Raw genomic sequence first — 26,092 nt, 5'->3', positions numbered from 1 at the left:
AACTCTCCAAAAGGAATCTGTGGCTCCATAGTTTAGTAATCTTCCGTTCACCGTAATGTTTACGAGTGTGGGGGCTCACATGATTCATTATAAGAAATCTAAGATCTACTGCTCCCTTTTCGCTTGCAAGCATAGGAACTAGGCTGGTCACTAATCCAAACATGGGAACAGATATATATTGCGTGGCAACTAAAATTCATTCGAGTAAAAAACTGTGGATAAACTAAGCGAAACGGTCACTATCAACTGCGTTAGAGTTATTCTGAACTGAACAGAACTAGCTGAGGAAGGCAGAAACAAAGCGAACAGCCACTAAATGACATCAACTTGAAATCTGAGCTCATTCTATGAAAGAGGTAGAGTGCAAAATTGATGCGCCTCCCGACACCTGCAGCATGCTTTCTCAAGGACCAACGTTCAGGTAAATTTGAGGAGCTCATCCCGTCCCAATAGTGTTCACGATGCATTTGTAAAAGAAGTTTTCCCCGACTGGATTTCGAGCAGCGAGAAGCGGAAGGGCTTTCGACAAATCTTCACGAAGAGCTTCGTGTTTTCTAAGGCAGTTTTTGATTAAACAACCAGTTCTGCCGATGAACCATTGTTTTCACGAAAGACGAATCTAATATATACGCCCGCTACGTCTAAGGTCCGCGTTTTACTTTTTCGGCATCCCGAGGACAACCGAATTTCTGTCTGAAATCTTACAGCATGAAAATCTGTGGACATCTATAGCCCTTAGCAGTGTCGCATATGATGCTCGGTCGAAACGTTGGAGAGCTGGAAAAAAGAAACTTTTCGTATAACGTTTCACACGTTAGAGAAAGTATTCTCACGTCTGATGATTATAGCATTTTAGCTGCAGATAACAGATGAAAAAAAAAAACATTTTCGGAGATGGAATAAGATTCGTATATTCTGTGTCTGTGCAGTTTCGTGCCTTTGTATTTTTGCTCACTGTATACTTAACCCTTCTATGTGCGCCATCGCAGGCGCCCTGGACAAGGACAGCAGCACGAGCAGCTCGAGCAGTTCGAGCAGCAGCGACAGCGCGGGCTGCCTCGGCCCCGACGGCGGCGCAGACGACGCGACGCCCGTCAACACGCCCAGCCAGGCGTCGGCCATTCCGGCCTGCTTCGCCGTCTGGGACCGCGCGCCGCTGCCGGGACGATCGGGGATCGTCGCCCGAGCGGGACACCTGCCGCAGGTGAGGGGAGTGGCAGCAGCTGCCTAGTTTGCGCCACACGCACTGATGTCTGCGGAGACCGGATAAGTACAGTCTTTGTCAGAAGTAACCAGGCTGCACGTTTTTCTTATCAAACGTATATTAAAGCTGCCATGCCAGCCCTCAAGCTCTAAATCTCTGTATGGTGAGAAGTACCCCTGTTCTCACCTTCAAACAACTTTTTGATCTTTAAGCAAGCTGTGAGGGCTCTGTTATACGAATGAGAAGCAAACCTTGGAGCCTGGTTACTTTTGACAAAGACTGTACGTGCTGTGGTAAGCATGCCAAGAGTAGACCTCCTATCAGCGAGAAAATTAGAATAACGTCCTCACTTATATTGGCTTCTCGAAGACAGGTGGCATACACCACACGTTTATCATACTTTGGTTACAGTGTCAAAGACCGACATGCGAGTCACGATGTTGCACTGCAGCAATGGTCACCGTTAGAGCACCGATTAAGTGTTGCTTCTTACCGTTTTTCCCGCAGTTCGTATTCACTCGGAACATTTAGTTCTCGTTTCAGTTTCTTGACTTGTGCCTGATATCAAACAGTTGCTTTCTCGGTACATGCCAGGATACGACACTTTCTATGCTGAAGTGACATTCAGCTAATCATTTTCCAGTAAAGAAAACACGAAACTAGACAGTCTCCAGCAGGTACGAGAGTACCTACATTGATGTAGGAGTGCCTGACTGTAGTCGTCGGTGTATCAGGTAACGTCTTTATTAAAAGCCTAATTTCTCGTTCAGTTGATCGAAACTTGTTTAGCCAGACAGGTTTACAGCTTCAGGCTTCCTAGTGGTCGGTTACTGCTACGGACCGCTGCTGAGGGTCGCCTTTACTTCTAGTTATATTTCCAGAGAGCTGGCAGCCGAGATTCGTCGATGTGTTGCCTATAGTTCCGGCATTGGCAAGCTGGCACCACTCTCAACCGCTTTCTAAACCTGCGAATTCCGGCAGCTCTGTTCATTACGCCTGCTGCTCGGAGAAGACCACGGAAAAATACGAGGCCATTCCCTCAAATGAAATATTACTGGCCTGTGCCCCAAGCGTCACAATTTCCCAACATGCCTCACCAGCGTCCCCATTGTGTTATGCTCCTGAGTGCGATCAGATGAGATCTAAGTGCCAAGGTGTTCAGAGATCATTCCCACTTTCTTTCCGCTAAGAATACCTGGAAATAGCGAGATGGCAAGAGAAACATCTCGCTAATTAATGTCTACGACACGGCGGCTCAGTGGTTAAGGCGCTCGGTCGGCTCCTGAGCTGAAATACCCGGGGTTTTTTTCACCCGACCGCGGCGGCCACGTTTAGATGGAGGCGAAATTCTGGAGGTCCATATGCTGCAAGATGGCAGTGCACTTTAAACATCCCCAGGTGGTCGACATCATTCGCGCGAGCTTTTATTCCACTACGACATTGTTCCACTACGGCACCCTTTTCTCTCTCTCTTCTTTCACCCCCGACGTCCTCTATTCCCTTACGGCGCGGTTTAGGTGTCCACTGAGTGGTGACACATTTAGTGGCCATATCCTTTTCTCAAGAAACCTGTAATTAAATAATGTCTTTCTCAAGCTGCATGGGGAACAAATGCGATATCCTTACAGCCTACGCCTTTGCCTTTTCCCTTTCTTAGCTCAGTGACTTAGCACAATAAAAAGAAGGACGATAAGACGGAGCCCTGAAAGCGTGCTAAAGAGCAACACTTGTTGTTGGGCTAGTTGGTAATACATACTTCTGAAGGAACCCTGTTGTTTTTCTTGCCTCCATTGAAACTTCTCACCTTCACTTGTTATATTAGTTAAGATCTTTGGTTTGCTTGTGTCGCTTGTCTCTTCATGACCTTGTAGATTCCACTTGTTCCTTCTTTCCTTGTGTGGCACGCCCCCCTGACATGGCTATATACATATATACGTTGCATCTGTACTTCCGAAATAAAGTTGTAAGTTCAGCGCTCCTGTCCGTCGTGTTCCGCCTTTTTCTTGTCCGTTGTGTTTTGTGCGCTGGTTCCTTCAGAAGTACGTGCTAAAGAGCTCCCCTCAGTTTGCATATAGTTTTCAAAGTTGAATAGAAACGGGCTGGCATCCGGGGCTCCTACCAGGAACCACTGCCTGTCCGAAGCACAAAAAGCAATGGTGTAAGCCGTGCTACGTCTATCGAAAGAAAGGACTGTTTTTAAGAAAATGTAATTTAATTCCCTGCGTGTGCTTTGTCCTTTCGCCCGGGTCGGCAAGTAACGGCATGTGATAGCTGAAATAAGGCACGTAATTCATGCTGCTCTTCAGCTCTCAAAAATCTCCTGTGGCGCCTGTTTAGGCCTGATTCTCACAGCCGCTCTCCTCTACGGCGCGGCGGCGACGGAGCCGGGAATCGCGGCCGCAACGGAACGGATTTGTGTTCTAATCGAAAGAGGCGCCGGACACCGGCAAACCAGTTTGGGCGGGCGCTCGCTGCTCCCACGTCACTCTACTCCAGTGCCTTTTTTTTTTTCTTCCGCGCGAAAGAAAAAAAACGCTTCTCGGCGGTGTCTGAAGGACATGCCAAGCGGTGCGCCGAAGGACATGCCGAGCCGTGAAAGTCGTCTGTCGTCTGCTTGAGCTTTGGTTCGCTTGGCTCTTATCGGAGAAAAGAAACGATGCGATCTCGCAAGAGGTGGAAAAAGTTTGAAGTTAGTTTATTAACTCTACGCAACTCCCCTCTTTTTGCAGCGAAACACCACGCATACAGCACCAAAACAAATACATATGAGTATAGCAAGCTACTTTTAAAGCCGCTGCAGAAATGAGTGCTGCAGTCACAGTATTCAGGCCAATATGCACGAAATTGAACATATGTAGGGTGGTAATGAACTCTGTTGTCAATGGCTTGAGAGATTGGTCTTTATACAACCATTCAAGAATTAAGCTAGCAAAACAATTTAAACGGCTAATAAAAACAATGAGGCCTCAAGAGCTAGCAATGGGTGAATGGAATTTTGTTTTTTATGCTCTTTTCGTTATCTCCGCAGTTACCTCTCTCGCCCCTCTCTCCTTTCTTCACCTGGATGGTTCCCCTTGCATCAGCCATCCCCTTCACTTCGCTTTAAACCTGGCAACAGTCTTTTCGTCCCCCACTTCGTTACCCTCCCGAAAAAAATCATTTATCGTATATCCCATGCCTAGTGCAAACGCAATGCTCATTCGGAGACCCGTTTTGGCTCGAACACCTCGTATATTGCGATGAGAAATAAAACTCATCCGCTCTCTGTTCCTCGACATCGGGCGCTTTTCGGGGCGCAAGAAGCGTGCATCTCCCGGCGGAGAGCTCAAAAAAAAGAGCAGGCTTTTCGTATTTTCTCCCTGCCCGCGCACCCGCGCATCGCGGCCGCCGCCGACGACGCTCGCCAGCGCCATCTCTTGGTCGCAGCAAGCAAGCGGTGGGTCACGTGAAGCGAGGTCGCGCTGTGACTGGCTCGCTCTCCGTGGGGCCAGGCTCCGTCGTCGCCGCTCGACGGAAACGTAGAGCAGGACCCGGCGGCACCGGCCACCCTATTTGGGGGGGGAAACGGACCAAAACCAGTCCCCTCCGTCGGCTACCGGCGCGACGGAGGCGACGGAGCAAGGGAAAAACCGGCTGTGAGAATGTGGCCCTACTCTGGCGCCGCGGGTCGCCGCCGCTCACCCTACCTTCACGCGACCACTGTACCCTCTTCTAGAGCACTGCACGGGCCTCAATCTGAGGCCCGAGCCCGGCCCGGGCCCGAGACCAGAAGGCCCGAGCCCGGCCCAGGCCCGCGGCTTCAAGCCCGGGCCCGGCCCAGGCCCGCTAAATTATCGCTCTAGCAAGCCCGGCCCGGCCCGTGAATCCTCGAGTGAAGCCCAGCCCGGGCCTGGCCCGGCCCGCTTCACAGTTACGCTTGAGATATACTGCTCACACTGAGCAAGTAGACTGCTACTAGACCGATAAGAAACTGGCCGACAAAGGTTCTGAAAACAGTTTAGCTTGCAGAAAGTTGGTTCTTTTTAACCCAGAAGGAAGTAATTAAGAGTGGTGCTCGCCATGCCCGTCTTTTGGACAGTGATCTCTTGTTGGTGCGCTTAAGATAAACTAGGAAGTCCCGAGAGCCAAATAATAAGGGCTGCATACGCGCGTAACAGATTACTTTGCATTCCCCCATGATTTTAATCAGTTATATTTTTCCGCCCGGAAGTATAAACATTAAAGCTGCCTAACAAGCAGTGGGATGACAATTTTAGTGAACGCGATCTCACAGGTTGAACTCATAGCCGAACTGGTCGCCTTCCAGCACAAACGAAATGCTAAAAGGCTTGAGTATTTCACGGTGTGTGTTTTGAAGACTATATGCGTCGTAAACTAATATGTTCTTCCCGAATGCATTTCTAATAGTGTATAGGTATGTTTTGGGGTGACGAACGATCATTGTGTAATTAAGACTGGCTGAATTTTACTCTTACTGGTGGAGCAGAAGATAGCGCACGAACCACGGGATAACTTACAGGGCAAAACACTAGTCATGACAACCAGGCTGAAGAAGCGAGGAGGGATAGATATGGTTATGAGATGAGATTTACAAACTGTCGCGAGCTTTTGTGGCTGATCAAAATGAAAACCAAATGCGCTTTACTCTGTGAATTTTCTCACACGAGAAAAATATAGCTATAACATAAACGCTATGTTTTTGGGGCTTAAGGGCCCAAGGGGAGTCAGGCTATGAGAGACACCGAAGCACAGGCCTCCGGATCAATTCGACCACCTGGGTTTTTTCAACGAGTAGTGATACTGCAAAGTATGGGCTGTCATGCTGGCCGCCTAGACAGAAGGGCGGCCGCCGAGGCTAGGAGCAAACCCTGGTTTCCCGGCTCACTAATCAAGCGCCTTGACCACTAAGCCACCACGGCGTTGAAATAAGGAAATAAATAAGTCAAGTAGTAAAGCTTAGTTTTTTTTTTCTCAGCTCGTACTATAACCCATAGCTCATCCATGTCGCTGCTCCAATGCCGCAGTTGTGTACTTCGCTCTACAATAGTGAATGAATAGTCGGACACCAGCCGTTTCTGTACGGACCCAAGCCCGACTCGGGTCTACCGCTTAAAGCCCGAGCCCGGCCCGGGCACGCAACTTCAGGCCCGGGCCCGGCCCAGGCCCGGCAAAACAAATCATATCCCGGCCCGGCCCAGCCCGCGGGCCGGACCGGGCCCGCGCTTTCGGGCCGGCCCGAGCCCGTGCAGTGCACTACCCTCTTCTGCCGCTTTCCTCCTCGCGCTCCCTTCGCTATCGCCGTTTTTCCTCCTCCGTTGCGCTTCGCGCTTGGTTACGCCAACCACGACCAGGTCGCCGCTCAACCCGGGAGAGGGCGCTACGCTCTGAAATGGCGCACTAGAGACCTCTCCATTTTGTGCAGCAGGTGCCTCACCTGAAAGGCGCTGATATGCCCACTTGTCGTACTCGGCTTCACACCGGAAATGGTTTGGGAGCCCGAATGTAGAGTTGCCTGAGCACAAAGCGTTCTTCGAAAGATCAGGTAGGGATGTCATATGTTCTCTTGAGGCACATTGTTAAGCTGCTAACATGACACCAGCACACATGCACTAGAGTTATTCAGTATACATCCCTGGTTTATAGCCTTCACTTTCGGAACCCCTCCGCGGACAACCGCCTTCGGTGCGTACACCGTGTATCCAAGTTGGTGCGGTGTGCCCTGTTGCGCAGGTGAAGGCACCGAGTCAAGCGAAAGCGCCGCCTTCCAAGTCGCAGCAGCAACCACTGCCCCCGCCGCCGCTCCCCACAAAGAAGGGATCGGTGCTGTCGGCCAGCACGCCGGCACCCGCCCCCTCAGCGCCTCCGGCGAGATTCGTCAAGAAAGGGTCAGTGCCCTCCTCCTTTTCATGCGCGCAGCACCACTCTTCGCTGCTGCAAAGAAGCTTCCGGCACTCGGGGTGCGACACGGCTGCAGTCGCTGCAAACTTTTTTTAAGGCGAAAGCTTTTAATGCCTCATCGTCGTCGACAGAAGGTTGTCAGCTTGTCAGCAGAGGCGTCACGCTTTTCGGTTGGTCGAAATGGTTATGACGTCACAGTGCGCGAATTCGAAGTAATGAGGTCACCCTTGGATGTCTATCGCCCCCTTTTGGAGCACACCACAACTAATAGAATAGTTGTCGTCCGCTCCGACAGGGGACGTAAGGCGTCCGTGGGTGACCACATTACATACCGCATTTACTGCGAACAGAGCTATGGATACAACCGAACTCAGGGAAGCAGGGAGAGAGTCGTACTAAAGAAGCAGTCAAAGTCGGCAGTCAAAGTGTGTAGTTGTAATGTGTAGTCAGAGTGTGTAGTCAAATAAAGCACTAGTACAGCGCAAACAGTCCCGCAGTCAATGCCAAACACTGGGCCGATGTCTCAGTCCACACGCATATGCGAAGTCTGTACGTGTGGAAGGTTTTGTCCGTACAGCCTGCGGCCGTTTCTGCCTACTATGAGCGTCGCATATGTTCGGAGCACCGCGCTCACGCAGAAACGCGCAACGTGCCAGCCGCTTTGTGCTCAAGTCGAGAAAACGCTTCACTGAGAGCTGCACCTCCAAGAACTCATCTAGCAAGAGAGCTGTCGAGACAAGCGACCTTTCTGCTCGCCTCTGGTGCCTGTGAGAGAGACCTGCAGAGCTCTCTGACAGAGAATTCATCCGCAAAAGGTGGAGACAAATGTCGTTGTGTGGCGTGTGATAATACCAGTTACTACCACACCTACGAGTTCTACGGATAGTTTTTTTATCGCAGAAAATTAAAAAACAGCAAATATGATCATTGATAAAACACGCCATCGCACCACTGCAGCCAGTGGGCGCTTCGGATCAGACATACGGGTGATTTCTCTCCTTTACATTCTTTGACGGGTTATACGAGTATTGTTGTTTCTTTGCATTCTACCCCTATCCTGCAATAGCCTCACTAGAAGCTGCAGTATGTATAAATATAATAAATAAATAAACTCTCATGAAAATTGGTACATCTCATTTTATAGATCGCACCATCAGATACCACCGATGACAATCTACTCGTATTTTGCGGATTACCAAATAATTCCCACTGGTTGCGGTGAGTTTAAGTCCGCTGACATTATTGGTATAAACTGGACTTATTCAGGTTAAACAGATGGTGATATCTAGAAAACAGGTCATGCGTTTGTCAAATCGCGAAGTTTCAATAAGTGAAAATTTGTTAAGAGCAACTTGCACCCGCGTACGACATATTGCGAAGTTTGCCCTGCTAGCATGTGCAACGACACCATAGCGCCGCACCACCATGAACATCTACAGCGCACTTTGTAGTGGTCTAGAGGTATTCGGATGGTTTGCCTGCGCAATTTTTTGTGTCACACTGAACTGCAAGATATAAAAAACTCTAATACTTTCGTAATAGCGCGGGCGCTTCGCCGAGCGCTGCCCTGGGGCAGTTTAACCTACCAACCACAAGATGGCGCCACCAACTCCGCGCGGAGAGCTAGAAGCTTTGTTTTCCTCTCTCATCGAGCGATTCGCATTTTGCGCACTGCGCTAGTTGGACTCTCCGAAAAGAGCCTTCTTTTGTATATTTTATTATCACTGTTGACAACAAACAGGCGGTGACACTGGGAGGAACAAGCCATTGCTGAAATCGGGAGCGCCTGCCGGGGACAACCTTGACCGCTTCTCGGAGGGGCGCTCTTTTTTTTTTAGCAGAGGGGTCTATTTCGTTGCGTTGCCATTCTCATTATTGCGTAAGCAAGAAACGGAAGAGGAACAGAGCAATACGCTTTGACATGTTTTGCCATAATTGATGGATAACTTTCAGAACCTCGTTCTGTTGTGCTCCAATCAAGAAAATAAAGTTACTCTTGAGCATCCACGACACGCGCTCACATCAGGGCCTCGCGTCCGGGGTTCCCCCTACGGGCCAGAGCCTGTCCGGAGCAGTCGCTTTATCAATACCAGCAAAGACAGCCAGTATGGCTTGAAGATTAAGAAACGGGGCCGAACGGATCGACAGCCTGAGCTAAACAGAAGATGTGCAGTTTTCCTCTGTTACCGAATGGCTACTTACCGGAAGCTAGGCAGCAGCAAAAATTGGAATTATGTTATGAAATTGATGTGTAAATTGCGGTAAGATTACATGTTACACTGCAACGTTATGCTAAATATTAAAAATTAACAAATAACATGGTAAGCGGTGTGGTAAACATTCGGCCAGCCTTCAAACTAAACGTTATACCAATAGTGGGTTCTAAATGTTATTTTAATGTTTGAGCCAGAACCATAAAAGAATACTATAAATTCTAATCCTATTACAAGGTTCAAATCATAACCACAAACCAACACTGCCAATATTTGCGATTGATTGCATTAAAAGCCAAAAAATTTAATCAGAAAATTTTGACTGTTGCTCATCTGCCATTACCACATATGACACCATTCACAGCAGGTTATATCAGCATGTGGGTCATTGTATCTTCTAGAATGTCAGTGTGTGCATGAGTGGCGTGTATTGGCTGTGGTGATTTGAGTTCGTGTCGGCCTTCATGCCCCATGCTCATTGGGAAGGGTTGTTTGAAATCGTGGCGCATCACAGATGGCAGGTCTGGGTTGCAAGGTTGCTATTTTAGCGAAAGCTGCACATATATTTTTAAATGGCCAACTAAGGCTCGGAAAATCTTATTCCAAAACTTATTTTTAACGTTTCAGCAAAACGTAGAAAAAACGACATTCATGGGACACTGAGGTTAACTTCATGCAATTATTTTTATGACTAAAAATTGATTTTCTGGCTGTTTCTAGCTACGTTGACGGTTTTGCGACAGTAGGGGACGCACTTATCGTCAATAATATTGTTTTTTAGAGATCTTACCGCCAGGTGATTCAAACTCGTGACGTCTATACTTAAAAACACGGGTTTCCAGCTTTCTGAAGTCAGTGCGTGTGTAGTCTCCATGACTTTGATAAACGAGCGCAGAGAGTTTAGTTTATAGGGTTTAACGTCCCAAAGCGACTGAGGCTATGAGGGACGCCGTAGTGGAGGGCTCCGGAAATTTCGACCGCCTGGGGTTCTTTTAACGTGCACCACTGACATCGCACAGTACACGGGCCTCTAGAATTTCTCCTCCAAAGAAATTCCAGCCGCCGCGGCCGGGATCGAACCCGCGTCTTTCGGGTCAGCAGCCGAGCACCATAACCGCTGAGCCACCGCGGCGGCCAACGAGCGCAGAGAATGCAACAGACTAGACAAAAAAAAAAAAAACGACAAGTACAGCTGCGTAGCGCAGCTTCCGGGATACGCACGCGAAAATCGGCATCGACACACACATGTTATTCCGTTTCTGGTCTTTTCTAGCTTACAAAATCTTTTCTCACGGTGAGAGTGACCTCTTTGTTGTTACAATGTCAACCCTATCAGTCATCATCATCATCAACCTTACTACGCCCACCGCAGGGCAACGGCCTCTCCAATATCTCTCCAATTAACCCTGCCTTTTAATTGCCAGCTGCCGCCACCACAACTTACCCGCAAACTTTTTAATCTCGCCTGCCCGCCCAACTTTCCGCCGCCGCCACCTGCTAGGCTTGAATTCTCTTGGAATCCTCTTATGAATGCAGTCCAACACTAATTGTCCTCAGTCCCTTTAACAACAATGTATCACCCTTTCACCAAACAGAATAGCATCGTTGTAAAGGTTCCGTGCTACCTGGGAGAATGTTAACTAGTCATTATTCCGTAGACGTACTCGACATTGGTGGATACGCATGACTACACTGGGCTGTTCATTTTTGCAGATAACATTGCTCATATGTGCCGTTTTAGAAATTTCCAGCGGTGCTATTTTACTTCCGACTCGCATCCGTGGGCAGAAGATTCGATCTAAATCATTGCTGTCCTTCCGCACGTCAAGTCTTCATAATAGGCGCTTTTATTTTTACACTTGACAAGGAAAAGGAAGAAAGTTTAGAGTTTATATTGGTTTGCAAAAAGAAAAAAAAACGAGTATATATAGGCTTCCTGTGCCACCCTGATCCCTGAATACACATCTTTCATTACCTAACTTTCACGCCATCAGGATAACGGTGAGGCTTCACTTTAAAATCACGCCCTCTTCTTTTTTTTTTTCTATCTACATGGGTTACTTCTAGCTAGTAAATTTGCTGATGCATCTCCATGCGTGTAACTAAACCAATGTCCACAATTTTGTCCAGGAAGCATTCTTTTTCGTATACTACGTGGAGTATAGTCTTGCAACCTTTACCCCGTCCACCAACATCCGCGCAGAAAAAGGGCATTGTTGAGAAATACTTAGGATCCGCGAGTAGTACGCGATAGGCCACGCTATAGAGCTGGGATAAAAGTGCTTGTAAACTATAAATCAAAACGTGTAGGTCTTCTTAACAAAAAAATAAATGATTAGAAAAGAAGCATATGCAAAGACACAGGTATCTCTATCTCTGCCTCGAACTGGAAATAATTTATTATTCTTTGAGTTTCAATTTTATTTCTTTAAGAGTTCTGTTTTAAAAAAAAAACCTTTACTTACTTTCTTTGTCTTTAAATCACGCATTTATCTAGCGAGGAAATGTTTTGGACTCAGCACCCACGTGAGCTCTGCAATCTTCGCTGCGTAGCCGAGGGCTGAGTGCACAGATTTGTGTTATGTTCGCCCATGTTTTCTCTTTTTTTTTATCGCGTTCCGTCATGCTTGTCTGCAAAAGGAATCTTTTCCAAGCAGCGCGCAATTGCCAAGACACGCGCAGTCCCAAACGTGAGTATAGTGGCAAGAAAAATACTCCTCAACAGAAAATAGCTTGCACTTTTCTTTCGGTTCAGGTTTCGTTCCCACTTCACTGAAACGAAGGTAAAATTCCAAGTTCCGTGGGCTGTTCGGATGAACTGTCGTGATTTGCTGTTCTCTGTGTTTCTCCGACTGACTTTTTTTTTCCCGTGTGTTTGGAAAGCGCGGAGAAATTTGATATTACAATGGCTCAAGAAATTACGCAAATGGGCCGGCAGCAGGTAAACGATGAAGCATTGGCACAAAAATTTACTGAATGTTTACCCTTATAGTAATGGGATTTTGTGGGGAGGGGTTGGGGTGTGTGGGTTTAATTTCGGCGTGCGTCACGCCCGACCGTACGCCACGCTTTCGAAAGCGCGCATTGCAGGGGAACGAGCGTTCATTCTTGCGTCCATCGTGGCACGTACAGCGAGGGAGGGTGGCGTGTGCTGTTGAAGGGCGGGTGAGACGTAGACTGTGGTGGAGTAGCCGGGTGCAGTAAGCAGTCATGGGGAGTGGCAATGGGACGTACGAGGTAGGGAACGTGTGGGGCTCGCGTATGTGGACCGCGGTGAGATCACGATTTTGTCAATCGTTGTCCTTCAGCTAAATGACTTGTGGATTTCGATCCAATTAATTTCTAATGAAGTTCAATGAAAATGTAAAAATCATGTACAATTGTAAGAAGGCTTTCTTTATTAGTTCCCACCCCTTAAGTAATACCCCAGACATGGGGTCTTTAAGAAAATAAACTAAAATGAAATAAAATGAATTATTTTCAGGCATAAAATTATCGCACTGCTAATTTCTCGGTTATCGACAACACACATTGAAAAAGAAATAAACAATTTCCCTATGCTTTCCTGGTTTCAGTGCCTATTTGCTTCCGTCATTACCAAATCATACGAATATAACACACAATAAAAATAATAATATATTACGTTGCAAGTCTGCATCCTAGAAAAGCAATAGTGCGAGATTGTAGTCCTGTGCTCAGAATTTATTTCAATTCATTTCTCCCATGATATCGAGGCCGTCTTAGTTGAAATACTCACCCGTCGCAAGGAAGCACCCGGTACCTTCCGCCTAAATTGATACCGCACCCCCAGCAAAATACGGTTAGTTTTCACGCAACTCACCCCAAGCCAAAACGTAAGAGAAATGAACAGGAAAAACACAGAACTCAGCTTTGGCAGTGATCATTTCGTTTTAGGGCTAACTCTCGGCAAGGGCGTTAAGACGCGTCGCCCAAAGAAAGCAAAATAACTGAATTGGACAAATTTATAAAATTAGAGAGAAAAATGAAACAGGAGAAGAGATCCGAAACATAGACGAATAGGCATAGTCTCTGAAGAAACACGCCGATAAAGCTAGCACAGTCCTACAAGACGATGATGCGCCGGCGAGAGCCGACAACAAAGTCCTCCATACGTAGGAAACAAAGCGTAGCATGGAAACACGACTCCGTTCGCAAAGATGGGATAGAAACCTCCGACGTAGGATAGTTAGACATAACAAAGAGATTGAGGACTACGTGATCAAGCTTTCTGAACAGAATTGTTACAGCATATATATGCGACGAAATGGAGGGTAGCATGAGTCTCTCCAAAGAGTGGAATCTATAACGACACCAGCTAGATCAGGAGAATTCGAAAACCCAAGCAGGAATGAGACAAGCGAAGGCGAGACATGCGTTCGAAGGGACAGGCAGGGAACTCATGGCAAAGTTAGTGGACCTTTACATTGGCAACACGCAGCCCTGCTCCATCCCCGGCTACGAGGGTCCTCCAAACCTAGATACACCGTTCTCGGAAGCGGAGGTCCGCACCGAAGTACTAAGTCTAAAAATAAAATTGGCTCCGGCACCGCACGGGATTACTGACAAAATCCTGAGAAGCTTACACGACGTATCTATAACAGCACTGACAAAGTACATGCAGGAAGTATGGGACAAAGGCCGCCTCCCGCAACAGTGGAAGACGGCAAACATAGTCCTTATCCCCAAACCAGGCAAACCCCCGAAGATGGAAAATTTGAGATCCATTTCCTGAACTTCATGCATAGGGAAGCTAATGGTACGGGTAATCCAAACTAGACTAACACGCTTTATGGGGCAAAACGACTTGTGGCCGCACAAAATGGTTAGTTTTCGGCCCTGCCTGTGTTTACAGGACGTGACGCTCCATCTAATACACGACATCATAGAATCTAGAACCAAAGATGCCAAGGTGATCTTAGGCCTAGATCTCAACAAAGCCTTCGATAATGTAAAACACGCAGTGATGTTAACTGGCCTCCAAAAAATTCAGGTTGGAAAGAAAACATAGACCTACATAAAGCACTTTGTGTCAGACAGAACATTCAAAATGAAATGTATGTGCATATAATCCGCCACTGTCCCACTGGGGAGCAGCGGTACGCCGCAGGGATCGGTGCTTTCCACCTTTCTTTCCACCTTCCCCCGCCGAACAGCAATAAGTCATCAGCCTAGCGACGGAAGCCGCGAAGAAACACTATAACTTCTGTCTTTAGTCGCGGAGGCCGCGGCACCGGTCCCTTTCGCCTACGCGCCGGAGTAGGAGAGTAGGGAGCCCTCCTACATCGGTGGAGTAAAGATTTTTTTTCTTCTTCTTCTGCAACGCACCACTCTAAGTTGTCCGAACGCAGTGGCGTCATGAGTGACTGCTTGCATAGTGATGTCATTCCCACTACCACACAAGACAAGTGGTAATGAATTGATGACACTAAATTCGCCACCACGACTAGCTGTAGCTGAATCTCCCCTTACAAACAGTGATCACCGTCCTGTGAGTTTCTTTTTGATTTCTTGAGAAGTATTTTCTTTAAAATTTGTCCTAAATAGAGAGATGGTCGTGAAGAATCACGCGTCTATCCGACTAAGACGCAAATCGTGCGCAGAGAAGCCGACGGCAAACTCGGCGCTACGAGTCAAAGATGCGCGCTTGCAAGTGGCGACCTCTTCTGGGCGCCCAGTTTATTGGCAGCGAGGCGCTACAACCATGCGTTGGCCCCGGAGTGCCTAGAGACCTCCGAGGAGAGGAAAAGGAACTCAGCTTTTCTGGCGAGAAAAGAAACGGTTCGTTGGACGGAGTTCATTTCTGTTTGCCCGTTCCGTCCTTCCTTTTCTCGGCTGCCGGGTTCGGTCTTTATTTCCTGCCTTCGTCCGTTGATCTCGTCAGCCTCGGTTGTTTTTCGGAGCCCGCGGTGAACGGCGCCGAAAGCGAGCTTCTCCAAACACGCGCAGATCGACGGCGCTGTTGCAGCCGCCAGCGCGTTCTTCGCTCTGCGCATCTTTAAGCGCAGCTGGCGAGGCCGTTTTTATTCGTTACAGCGCTAGAAAGCGAGAACACGCGAGAAGGGAAGACAAAGCTTCGGAGAGAGGAGAACGGGAAGGGACGGAAAGCGGGTGCTAACGCGGAGCTGCGCGGCGGCGGCGTAAGATAGGAGGATATCAAAAGAATGAGGCAATTTCGCTTTGAGCGAAATCGAATTCTTCATGCAAATTTCTTCCGGGACGCCGGCGGCGAACTAATAAATCTTAGAACTGAGTCGTTCTTGGCAACTGCTTCTAGGTTCCTAGCCGTTCCGAGCCCGCGTGCTGTGTTCACGGTTTCTTTTTTGCGCCGACAAGATCTTGACTTATTTTCCCCCGCCAGTGGCTTTCTGGCAGAGTGTGCGGTTTTTCTTTGTTTGCCGGAACCGTCCAAGAAGAGAGCGGCCCGAGTGCCGTGCCTGTGTAAGCTCGTGGCACTTGAATGTATAAACTGGCCGGCGACCCCGGCCCAGCTACGGAAATGGCAGAGCGCAAAGACAGATACAGCGGCCATCTCGTTCTGGCCTTAAAGTTGGTCGTTACCGCATATAATCCTTCTTCAAAGCGTGCCCCTCATTCGCAGCTAGCTCCCCTCGGCTGCGACGAGCGAGTAGCGTGCGCCTTCGTGCTTCTCTTCCCGGCGATCCTTGCGTGCACCCTCTCCCTGTGGCGTGAAGGGATTACCCGCAGCGTGTGTAACATCGATCGAGGCTCGTCGCAATTATGTCCACGCCAGCAGCCGCCTCGGATCACGTGCTGAACCAAGGCAGCGCATTTGTGCTCCCTTTCTTCGGGTCGGCAGTGGTTTTAGTCGGCCCGGTGCGAAAATCAGAGATCCTCGGCTAACCACCGGAATGTTACTTTTTTTTTACCTTTCGCTTCTTATTACTTCCTCAAAATAATCTTTCGCGCTTATTGTGTTACACAGTTCCCAGCCCTTTCGTGATCCTACCCAACAATTCTGGACAAAAGAATTTTTTCAACGGGAAAGAGTTAATTTATGAACGTAATTTTTTAGCTTCATGAAGGTTTCACTACAGCATTCATTATATCCCCAGATCCCCCATGAGCAGACTTGCATTTTTTTTTTGCTAGTAACGTTTTTGCTTTAGTTAGAAACGTTCCCTGTTGGTTTTTTATCGCAGACTTAGCTGCTCGATGCTGGCGATGGAAAAAACTTTGAAAGAAAGACTTGAAAGAAAGAAAGATCGGACGAATGAACCATTAACTTCAATATTTCCATAACAATAGCTTACAATATTACAATATTCAAAATTTTTGCCCAATAATGTTCGGCATGACTCACCGCCTGATACATCAACGAGCGCATTTTTCTCTCGTTATTATGGCATTGAAGTCTTCTGGACGGTAACGCCTTAGTCAACGTAACTGCAGATGCTCAAAATCTTGTCTTCCCGAGTTTTTCTCCTCGACCAGTAGTGCAGCTACACGAACCAATACGCAATATACGCGCGCACCACCAATACGCATCACAGACCTTGCATTTGATATGTACGCATCCCTATCGAAAAATACAACAGAAAATTTTCTCTCGGCACAAAATATTTTTGTAGTTTTTTTTGGGACATGGCTTTCTTGCAGCAACGTTTCTGTAGTATTGAGGTGTCTTTTGTTGTAGTGACAGAACTACCAAAAAAACCTGACGTCATGAGATGACGACAGAACATTTTGTACTGTTTTGGGCATGGCTGTGCCGTATTTTCCCACTCGGATGGCTCACAAGCGCGCGAGACAGAAAAGCATGACGCTGTCACACTAAGAAATATTGCTTTTAGATTTCGCATCAACTCCAAGGTTGTTCATTTGCCGTGTAAATTGTTATCGTTCTCTTTGATAGCGCGCGAGACAGAAAAGCATGACGCTGTCACACTAAGAAATATTGCTTTTAGATTTCGCATCAACTTCAAGGTTGTTCATTTGCCGTGTAAATTGTTATCGTTCTCTTTGAATAGCCTGCGCATGTTACAATTTTTTTTTTTAATTTTTGTTAGTTGCTATTCCTAGTCTTGCCCTTTCCATTTCTTTCTTTTTCCCCGCGTAGAATCTTGCGACACATTTTGCCATCTCGTCGGGTATTGAGCAAACGCACAGCTCCATCTCACTAGCAATAAATACAATTACTCGGGATCTATCCCAGGCGTCGTGTTAAGTGAAGCGTGTTCCCGTGCTCCCTCAACTGTTCACATGAATGTCTAAAGAACGGCCGTTCGCGGGGAGATCGCAGTAACTCATTATTACGAGGGCCTCGGGAGAGCGTTCTCCTAAGCGTGTTTGTTGTCGTCGTCTTCCCCGAGCCCCGCCTTCCCTTCGCTAAGCCCTCAGCTTTCGACGGCGTTAATTAGCGTCCCTCTTCGCTGGCAGGCGCTTCGCTGGACGTGCCCAGGGTCTTCCCGAACATACCCGGCTTTAGGAGAGGATCCGCTCCACCCAGAGCACTCACACACGAGCAGCTGTTTAGAGCTCGGCGTGTTTAGAGAGCCTCGGTCAAGCATTTCGCTAAACCCGCGCGTCCCTCGCCAGTCCTACTCGAGTGAACGCCGACGTCCAGGCGCGCTGGGCCCGGCGCGTTCGTTTCGAATGCGCAGCGCACGTCGTTCCAAGTCATCGCTGGGCGACCTGCACCGCCGTAGTACCGAGCGCACTTCCGACCAAGGCGCAGGACTCGGCCCACTCCCTCCTCTTCCAGAGGTCGTCCAAGAAGCGGGCGATTGGCCGGAGGAAGGGTGGGGGGGGGGGGCACGGCATAGCAGCCAGGTCGAGGCTATTCAAGATGGCGGCGCGGGCGCCCGCTGGGGACTCGCTAATTGGATCAGGCCCCTCGGAGGAGGCAATCAGGGCTCCGAGGTTTCCTGTAATTGGGGGCGCAGGCCTTCCTTTGCGAGGCGGCAGCCGGCAAGTTTAGGGGCAGGGCGCGGAAGGGCTGCGGAGATGTGGCCTCGGTCGGAAATGCACCGTCCGGGAGCGCGGCGGAGACCCTCCTCCCCCTCCTGCTTCGCTCTTCTTCGTTCGCGGGAGCTCTGCCGTGTTCCCGAAAAGAGGACGCGCCTGCCTTGCATTCCCCACCGAACGTTGTCATCTCGCCCTCGCGCTCTCTTTCCCCAACTTCCCCGTTTATCGCGGCTTCTGGAGCGCAGCTAGTTCGTGGCTGGGAAAGACGCCGAGGGGAGGTCGGGAAGAGGAGGCGAGCAACTCGAGAGCACGGCGGGCGCGCATCGCGTCTGACGCCGACGCCGGCGGTAAATGGGCCGTGAAACGAACAGATATCGGTGTTTACAGCCGAGTGCGTCTCAAGGCCCACCTCCCCTCCATCCTCACAGTTGGGCGATGCAGTCTCTTCCTCTTCTGCCCTCGTTTCCCCCTTCTTCGATCTCCTCGCCAAGGTAGCTGCGTTCGCAGGTGAACCACCTGGGACGACTGGGATGGGCGCGTGCTGTGACTCGATTGTTGCGCCTCGCTGGAGAGCGCTCTATTTGCTGCTTCCTTCTGGCCTTTCAGGCGCTGCAGCTTCACAGGCGCCGATGCGTCTTCAAGTCCTGCTCTCAGCGTGACATGTCAAGTTGCATTTCTTTTTTTATCAACTAAATTCTTTTTTCGAGCAACATTCCACTGGAACGACATTGCCAACTATATTCCCATAGAATTTCATGACCTGCTGTAACACCTCACATCTTGTGAAACCCACCGCTTATATTAAACCCCAGAAGGCTTCTTTAAGAAAAGTAAAGTGGAAAGGACGCGATGTGCTGCTTAGAGTGCTTCGCTTTCAAATAGAGTACAGTGGAAGTAATTTCAGCCAAGCCTCGGAATAAAAAATTGTACTTTCCACTTGTTTGCACTGGACTGTCATGGTCCATCTCAGTCTCTGGCACCAGCTTTTGTTGCATTTAAAGCTGACTGGCCTTTGCGTTCATAATATGAACTTATTTTCACGCCTGCAATAAATAATCCTCAGCAGTAAACTTGAATCTAGTTTAGAGATTTAATACCAGTGCCGAAGCACGCCGGCACTGCACTGAGCACAAAGATATAAGGAGGGAGCCAAGCGCACACCGTAGAAAGGGCCGGGAATGCACGACCCGACTCCCGTAATCTGTCGGTGCCGCCAGGCTAGGCTTTTTTTTGTTTTTTCACAGAGGATGTGCTGTTAACCAATCGTCCCATGGGTTGTTCTTTGACCTTTAACATTATCCTAAAGGTGGTTAGCATGTTAACCACCCGGAGTGCGTTTGCATGGAAGTAGGTCAGTAACTTTCTGGAGGATGGCATCCGTGTTGTGTGGTACCTTCCGTGGAATTGGAATGAGGTTACCAAGGAAAGTGGAAGGTATGGCGAGAGCGCAGGAACGTGGCTGCTGGGAAACGCGCCGCCCGCGGAGGCTCAGCGGCAGCGCCCCCTCACGCTTGGAGCTGCTACGAGCGACGGACAGGACGCAAGTGCTAGTCGAGGGTGGTGCTGCGACCGCTGTGGTCTATCTAACCCGAAATGAAAACACTTTTACAGCTGCGCTGAACATTCTCATTACCGATTACCGTAACGGTCCACTGAGTTTGTTTTTTTCTGGCTCCAAGAATCCTTGTTTTCTTGGACGGTGTGCGGTAAATATGCCTTTATCTTAGGCCTCTCTATCTATACGTGATAAATTTCGTGCTGTTCGGCCACTTTCCTGCAAGCCGCAAACGTCCTCCACGTTGCCTTGCGCACCTCCACGAAGGACGTCGGTAAATTAGGCGCCAAAGTAGTTATGCTGCTAAGTCTCTTGAACGTCGTCATTATAACTACTGCAGGAATATTGAGCAGCATTTTTTGTTGCCCAGGTAACTGGCATATTGTTGTGTCCCCTTATTGCTTTTGTGTGTGTGCGCCCCCGCATCCTCCTCCTAACGACCACTCGCATCCTCCTCCTAACGACCACTCGCATCCTCCTCCTAACGACCACTTGCCCCTCGTCGCACGCTGTCGCCAGATGCCCCCCCATGGTGCGCCCCCCGCATCCTCCTCCTGTTTTGGGAAGCCACTCCCTCCCGTGGACGCTTCTCCGCTCCCTCCTTTCTTCGGGCGGCCAGTTCGGCTCCTGCCTCGGTCGACGCTGGTCGCACCCTCATCGGCTTTAAATAAACGAAGTCTTAAAGTACCGTGTGCGTCTTTCGCTGCATTCAACACAGCAACCGGACACGACACATATATAGTCTTGTACAGCTTTAGGACCATTTGCCTACATCCGCATCATATTTTTTAGTGCGCTAGCACTTATAAAGTGGCCATTCTCCGCATTTAGCTGTTGTATGCTCGTTCTGCTTGTTTGTTTGTCTGTTTGTCTGTCTGTTTGTTTGCCTGAAGCCAGTATTTTGGCTGGTTGCTTCCTGCCCACCGAGTAGTGAGCAGCGTGCCCACTGTGTCAGGTGGCAGCTCAGTTAATCGTGGGAGGCTGCTCGGGAAAAGCAACCTGGGTCGCAACCCAATTGTGTAGCCCTTCTTTTTTTTTTTTGTTGGCAGACAGCAGTTAATTCCATCTATCAAAAAAATCTCTGCCTCTCCCGTAACCTAGAGTAGAGTAAGCATGAAATGTTTACGGGCATAACACACTACTTGTAGATGGTACTAGTCAAAATCTTGAAATCGGTCTAGTGTTCAACACACCACACCACACCACACTTTCTTGTTGCGTCGAAGCGTACGCGGACACAACGAGACGCAGCCCTGACAAGAATGTACATGCAGCGCGTTCGAATACTCCGCCAGCGTGTATACATCTGCCTGCCAAAGGGGGAAACGTCATGAGCTGAAGGCTCAGCGGCCGGTCTTTTACATGCGTGAGTGTGAGACCGCCGCGCCATCCTTGGGGACGGCGCAGGAGCAGTTTTTCCGCCCAAAGCGCTTCTCGCCCTGGAGCTCCCCTCTTGCTCTAAGCGGCCCTTTCTCAAAGCCGCTAACAGATTACGTATGAGTCTCGTTAAATCTTGTACGGTGCCCGGATGCTCTCGTTTCAGCTCCCGGATGAGTGGAATTCAGTGCCCCGATGTTGGCTCTCGGTCTCGGCGTGACGTCACCACACTGCCGACAACGGGAGCTAAAAGCATTTCATGCTTAAACAATATATTTAATCCTGGCCAGCGTTATGGCCTGTGATGTTGCGTATAGAGCCGACAACTGACCCTAGTAGCCAAAGAAGGTGGCACCTATAGCTTGGCCGGAACTGTAGGTGCCCTCAAAAATGCACCATGTGCAATCACGTGATCTGTGCGGGACGATAGTGGAAGTGGGTGGCGACGGAGTCGCGTCCAGACGCTAGGCGAAGCCGACGATGATTTTCTTGACGATTCCGCAACAAACCCTCATGCAGCTTACGATGTCAACCGCTTCAGGCGATGGCTGACTACGGTGCAGCATTTCTTTCTTCTGTCATTTTGAAGAGCGACCCTACATAGTGCAAGTTTTATATGACTGCGTTGGAACGATAGTCACTAATATCAGCTTTTGCTAAGAATTTTTATAGCAAGCATTGTGTGCTACTCTTTCCGCTAATCATGTCGCAGAGCAATATAGAGGACGGTTGCTAGGAGAGATTGGATAACAAATTACCTGCAGTGCACTTATGCAGATTTTCCATTCTAGCAGAAACGCAGTGTAGATTAAGTTTTTCAGAGCAGAAACTCGATTTCATTATTGCCGCCTGTTTATGTGGCATTGCAAAGACAGAAAAAAGGGCTATACATGGAAGAACAGCAACCCTTAGTTGTGTATTGCTCAACTGTTTCTATACAGCGTGTCAGTTCAAAACGTAGTTCGAGATCTATATCCACACTGGCGAAGCGGGAATGCAGCAATGATATTACAGCGTAAGTTCTTTTGATTATTTAGTTCGCGGCACCTCTTCAGCATGCCTGCGCAGTGTAATTTGCAGCCCAGCTCAAAACATACGCAGGTAATAAAGCGAGCTCAAGCTCTGCTTGCGCCCGTTAGCTAGACTCATTACGGGGTAGTTTTTCTATGAAGTAGGCCGCTTTCTACATCTTGAGACTCTCGGTGTTTTTGCCACTGCAGAAGTTCCTTAACTTGAAGTTGCGCCACAGACTTCACTGAATGGCCACGTCCTAGCGACAGCTTCTGTCGCGGCTGCTTAGCACAAATACAGTTTTGTTAACGAAGTTTTTACGACATATGGAGTTCCTGCACCCCGAAGCAGAATCTGAGTTTCTAGTGAATTTCGTCATCTGCGTGTGCCTGCGGGGCGAACCGGCCTCTTTAGTCCTTTCGTTAAGGAGCGAGTGCTGCAATAGCTTAGCTATTCACCGTGTTTCTCATAATAGTTGTGTTTGCGCAATCGCACTTGAGAAGGCCCAGCAACTGCTCGGCACGTACGTTCGGTATAAAATGGCTGCGAGGGGAAGGGCATGCAGGTGACGGTATATACCTCTATAAAGCCCCATTTGTTGCAGCTGCAATGCTACATTTGTGCGCCGCAGCTATTTATTTTTTTTTTTTTTTGATGTGCCAGCGTCACTATATCCAACCGTGAAGTTGGTTCAGCACTGTATGCTTGGGACTCGCACATAACGGTAGCCCTGGGCATGGTGTTTAGATCTTTGTTTTTGACTGATTCGATCACTGCGCCCCGTTGTCTTAGCACACTGGAGCACGCCGTACCTCACGCGTTTGCGACAAAAAAGGGTCATCTCTATTTATTTATTTATTTATTTATTATTTATTACAGAGGCCTGCAGCGCCTAAAGGCATTATTGCAGGGGGAGGGAACACAAGAACTTCAGCTCGTTTGCCCGAAAGTACCACGGGATAACAAAAATACAACGACACGGCTAATAACAGATGAGGAAAAGCATGCACTGAAGGTGGACAACCGCGCTCCGTAAATACAATGACACTAATGAAATGGAAGACACGCGCCAGAGAACTGCGCGCATATGTCACACATCAGATAAGAATGCGCTGAATTGATCTTACGTACTCAGTGACGCCGGCTGGCAGCCTGTTCCACTCATTTGTCAGTTGTTTTGCATAGGGACAGAGAATAATACAGCAGATAGGGTTGCAGGCGTTCACGAAAGTGTCCTCGCCTTGGTGCCCTGCAGTGGGGAAGAAAAGGGGACTTGGAGTGGAAAAAAGGGGAGTGAAATGGTCGCATAGTAAACACTCTAGTAATCGAAAACAGACTGATGTGTCGTCGACGCCTGTACAGGTATTTTCGGCGACAAACGGCTCCAGGAGGCCTGAATGGAAGTCGAAGCCAACATTTTTGTCATTCGTAGCGTTGGTTGCAGGCGACACATGTGGGAGTTGTATTCGCGCCCTCTAATGTGCGCTAATCAAACGAAGTTACTATTCGCAAACACGACTCCTAGGTACAGCCTTTGTCAGAAGTTTAGAGCCCAGGATGTTTGCTTCCAAGCCATTCAGTGGGGCTTGTGTTTCGTTAGAGGAAGTCGTAACTTTTTGAGGGATGAGGATGAAAGTTTCCCTCACTGTTTACCGATTTAGAGCGCTGGGGGCGCGTAGCTACCCACACTGCGTGGTTCAGAAGCAAACCTCCCTGGGCTCTATACCTCTGACAAAGGCTTTGACCTAGTCGCTTTTTACGCAACCTGGCAACAGTTCTCTCTTACGGTGAGCTCTCGAAGTGCTCTGTGCAAGCTTACTCAAAAGTATACAAAGCCTTCTATAATTAGCTGACGGGATTGAGAAAATTCCTGTGTGCAGACTACTTCCCCTCCCCCCTCTTCCTCTCTTCACGCCCAGATACCCAAATAGCGGGCACAAAGTAGCACGTTATGGTTTACGTTGTCTGAGAAGTAACTTATAACATCGGCAATTACCCGCATAGCGTAGAATAATTGAGAATTACTGCTGTTGGCTTTGACTTCCGTTTGCAGAGAAAAGGGCAGAGCAGGGAATTCTACAGCCGATAGCGCATTCCTTTCAGAAAAGATCTTATGAAACTCGGCAATCCACCTTACTCATGGGCTTGCGTCATTGCTGCTTGGCCCGGCAGGTGGCGCCTCATGTCAAATGCTCCAGTGGAATGTGCTAGCATCCATCCAGATCTCGACTCATGAAGGGTCACCATCCCCGAGGTCCTAATATTTAGAGACCTCGCAAGTAATGTGAATGTAGGTACGGTAGGCATGACTCAAAAACGGTTGGAGATTAGGTAGCTTGAGAACAGGGCAGTGACCAAAAAGGTACATGTTCAGGATTAAAAATTGTGATTAGTAAAATGTGACTAGTAAAGTGTGATTAGCAAAGTAGAATTAGTAAAAAAGTGTGGTTAGTAAAGTAAGTAGTAAAGTGTGATTAGTAGGCAGTTCCTTCAAGTTTATGGCGAGGATGATGGCACCCACCAACACAGATAGTATCTTCAAGTTTAACAGGCTGCGTATTGAAATGCAGAGGAAAAAAATGCTGAGGGTGATGGCACCTACCAACACCCCGTCTCGAAGGGGACGCTCACAACATCCGTCCATCTGCTTGGTTCGCTTCTCTGCACAGAGTTCTCTCCAAGCGGGCATCACAGCAGGAATTTCTCAACAACTTCAGGCAATCAAGGTAGTTGCCAAGGTTAAACTTCTCAAGCAAGGTACAGCCTTGGTCAAAAGTTTGGAGCCCAGGGTGTTTGCTTCTGAGCCGCACTGTCTGGTTCGTAATGCATCTCCAGCGCTCCAAATTTGCTGAGGTAAGAAGATTTCTGGTCCTGCCTCCTCCAGTGGGTAGGACTACCACGAATGTCACAGGACGTCCCACTACAAGGCATAGAAGCAAACCCCCTGGGCTCTAAACTTTTGACAAAGACTGTACATCATAATGTGCTCCTTTGCGCGCCACAATTGGACGCGAATAGGGCAGTAGTTTGCACACAGGAACTTTTTTCTAATTCACCATCTATCTTGTCGACATCTGTTGCGGCTTTGGTAGGGGAGGCTTATTTATGTATTTATTTATTTATTTTTATTTATTTACTACTGAGAGCGCCTTACAGTCAGGGGGAAGAATATACTGCATTCAACTTTTCCCATATTTGGGGGTACCACATTGCACACGAAGCTGTGCATAAAAATAGAAAAGCATCCACAGGTACAACATTATCGCTAGAAGGTGAGCAAAATACCTAGAAAATATGGCAACATGATATCCAGCAGTGCAAACACGTAAAGAGATAGGAACAACATGGTGGGCGCGAAATCCAGAAGTGACAGCGATATGCGCCGAGATTACCACCGAGAACAGCTGAAAAATAACTAACAGCGTTAAACGGAATCTATCATTTGTAACGAAGAATAAAACGCGTCACTGGACGAAGTGCGTACAGCAGCGGCAGGTAAGCGATTCCACTGCCGAATCGTTTTTGGAAAGAACGGTTCTTTGAATGTTACTGTGGTACATCTGTATTCCTGAATTTACCCGGTACTCTGGCTTATGGAAGTCACCATGAACGAAATAATAGACAAGAACTGAATGAGTTATGTGCCCATCCTCGCATATATCTATTCTAATTCCCCCTTCTCTGCATTCGGCGAAACAAACTACGCCGTTCACTGCCCGTAGTTCTTCCAGTGCCTTGAGAAACTGAAAACCTTCTCTAGAAAGGAGCAGTCACCACAGTGTTGTGGGAAGGCTGCGGCGAGGAATATTTGTGGCGAATGGCGTAGCTACAACCATCACAGACTCAGCTGCCCACCATTGCGATGCTCAAATCTGTTTTAAAAGCCAC

General features: G+C 48.5%; 1 protein-coding gene across 1 annotated transcript in view; it reads left to right on the top strand.

The window, feature by feature from the left end:
- Positions 1-26,092, top strand: part of LOC149338466 (cell adhesion molecule Dscam1-like) — a 418,614-nt gene that overhangs the window by 230,221 nt on the left and 162,301 nt on the right. Inside the window, exons 40-41 of the mRNA XM_089547709.1 lie at positions 990-1,204; positions 6,935-7,089. Coding sequence (XP_089403835.1) covers positions 990-1,204; positions 6,935-7,089 — 370 coding nt within the window. The remainder of the gene's footprint in view (positions 1-989; positions 1,205-6,934; positions 7,090-26,092) is intronic.

This window comes from Amblyomma mixtum, chromosome 6 (genome assembly GCF_055824585.1).
Source record: "Amblyomma mixtum isolate Tamu chromosome 6, ASM5582458v1, whole genome shotgun sequence".
Taxonomy (NCBI): Eukaryota; Metazoa; Arthropoda; class Arachnida; order Ixodida; family Ixodidae; genus Amblyomma; species Amblyomma mixtum.
The sequence above is the reverse complement of the archived record's forward strand: the minus strand, read 5'-3'. Positions and strand labels throughout refer to the sequence as shown.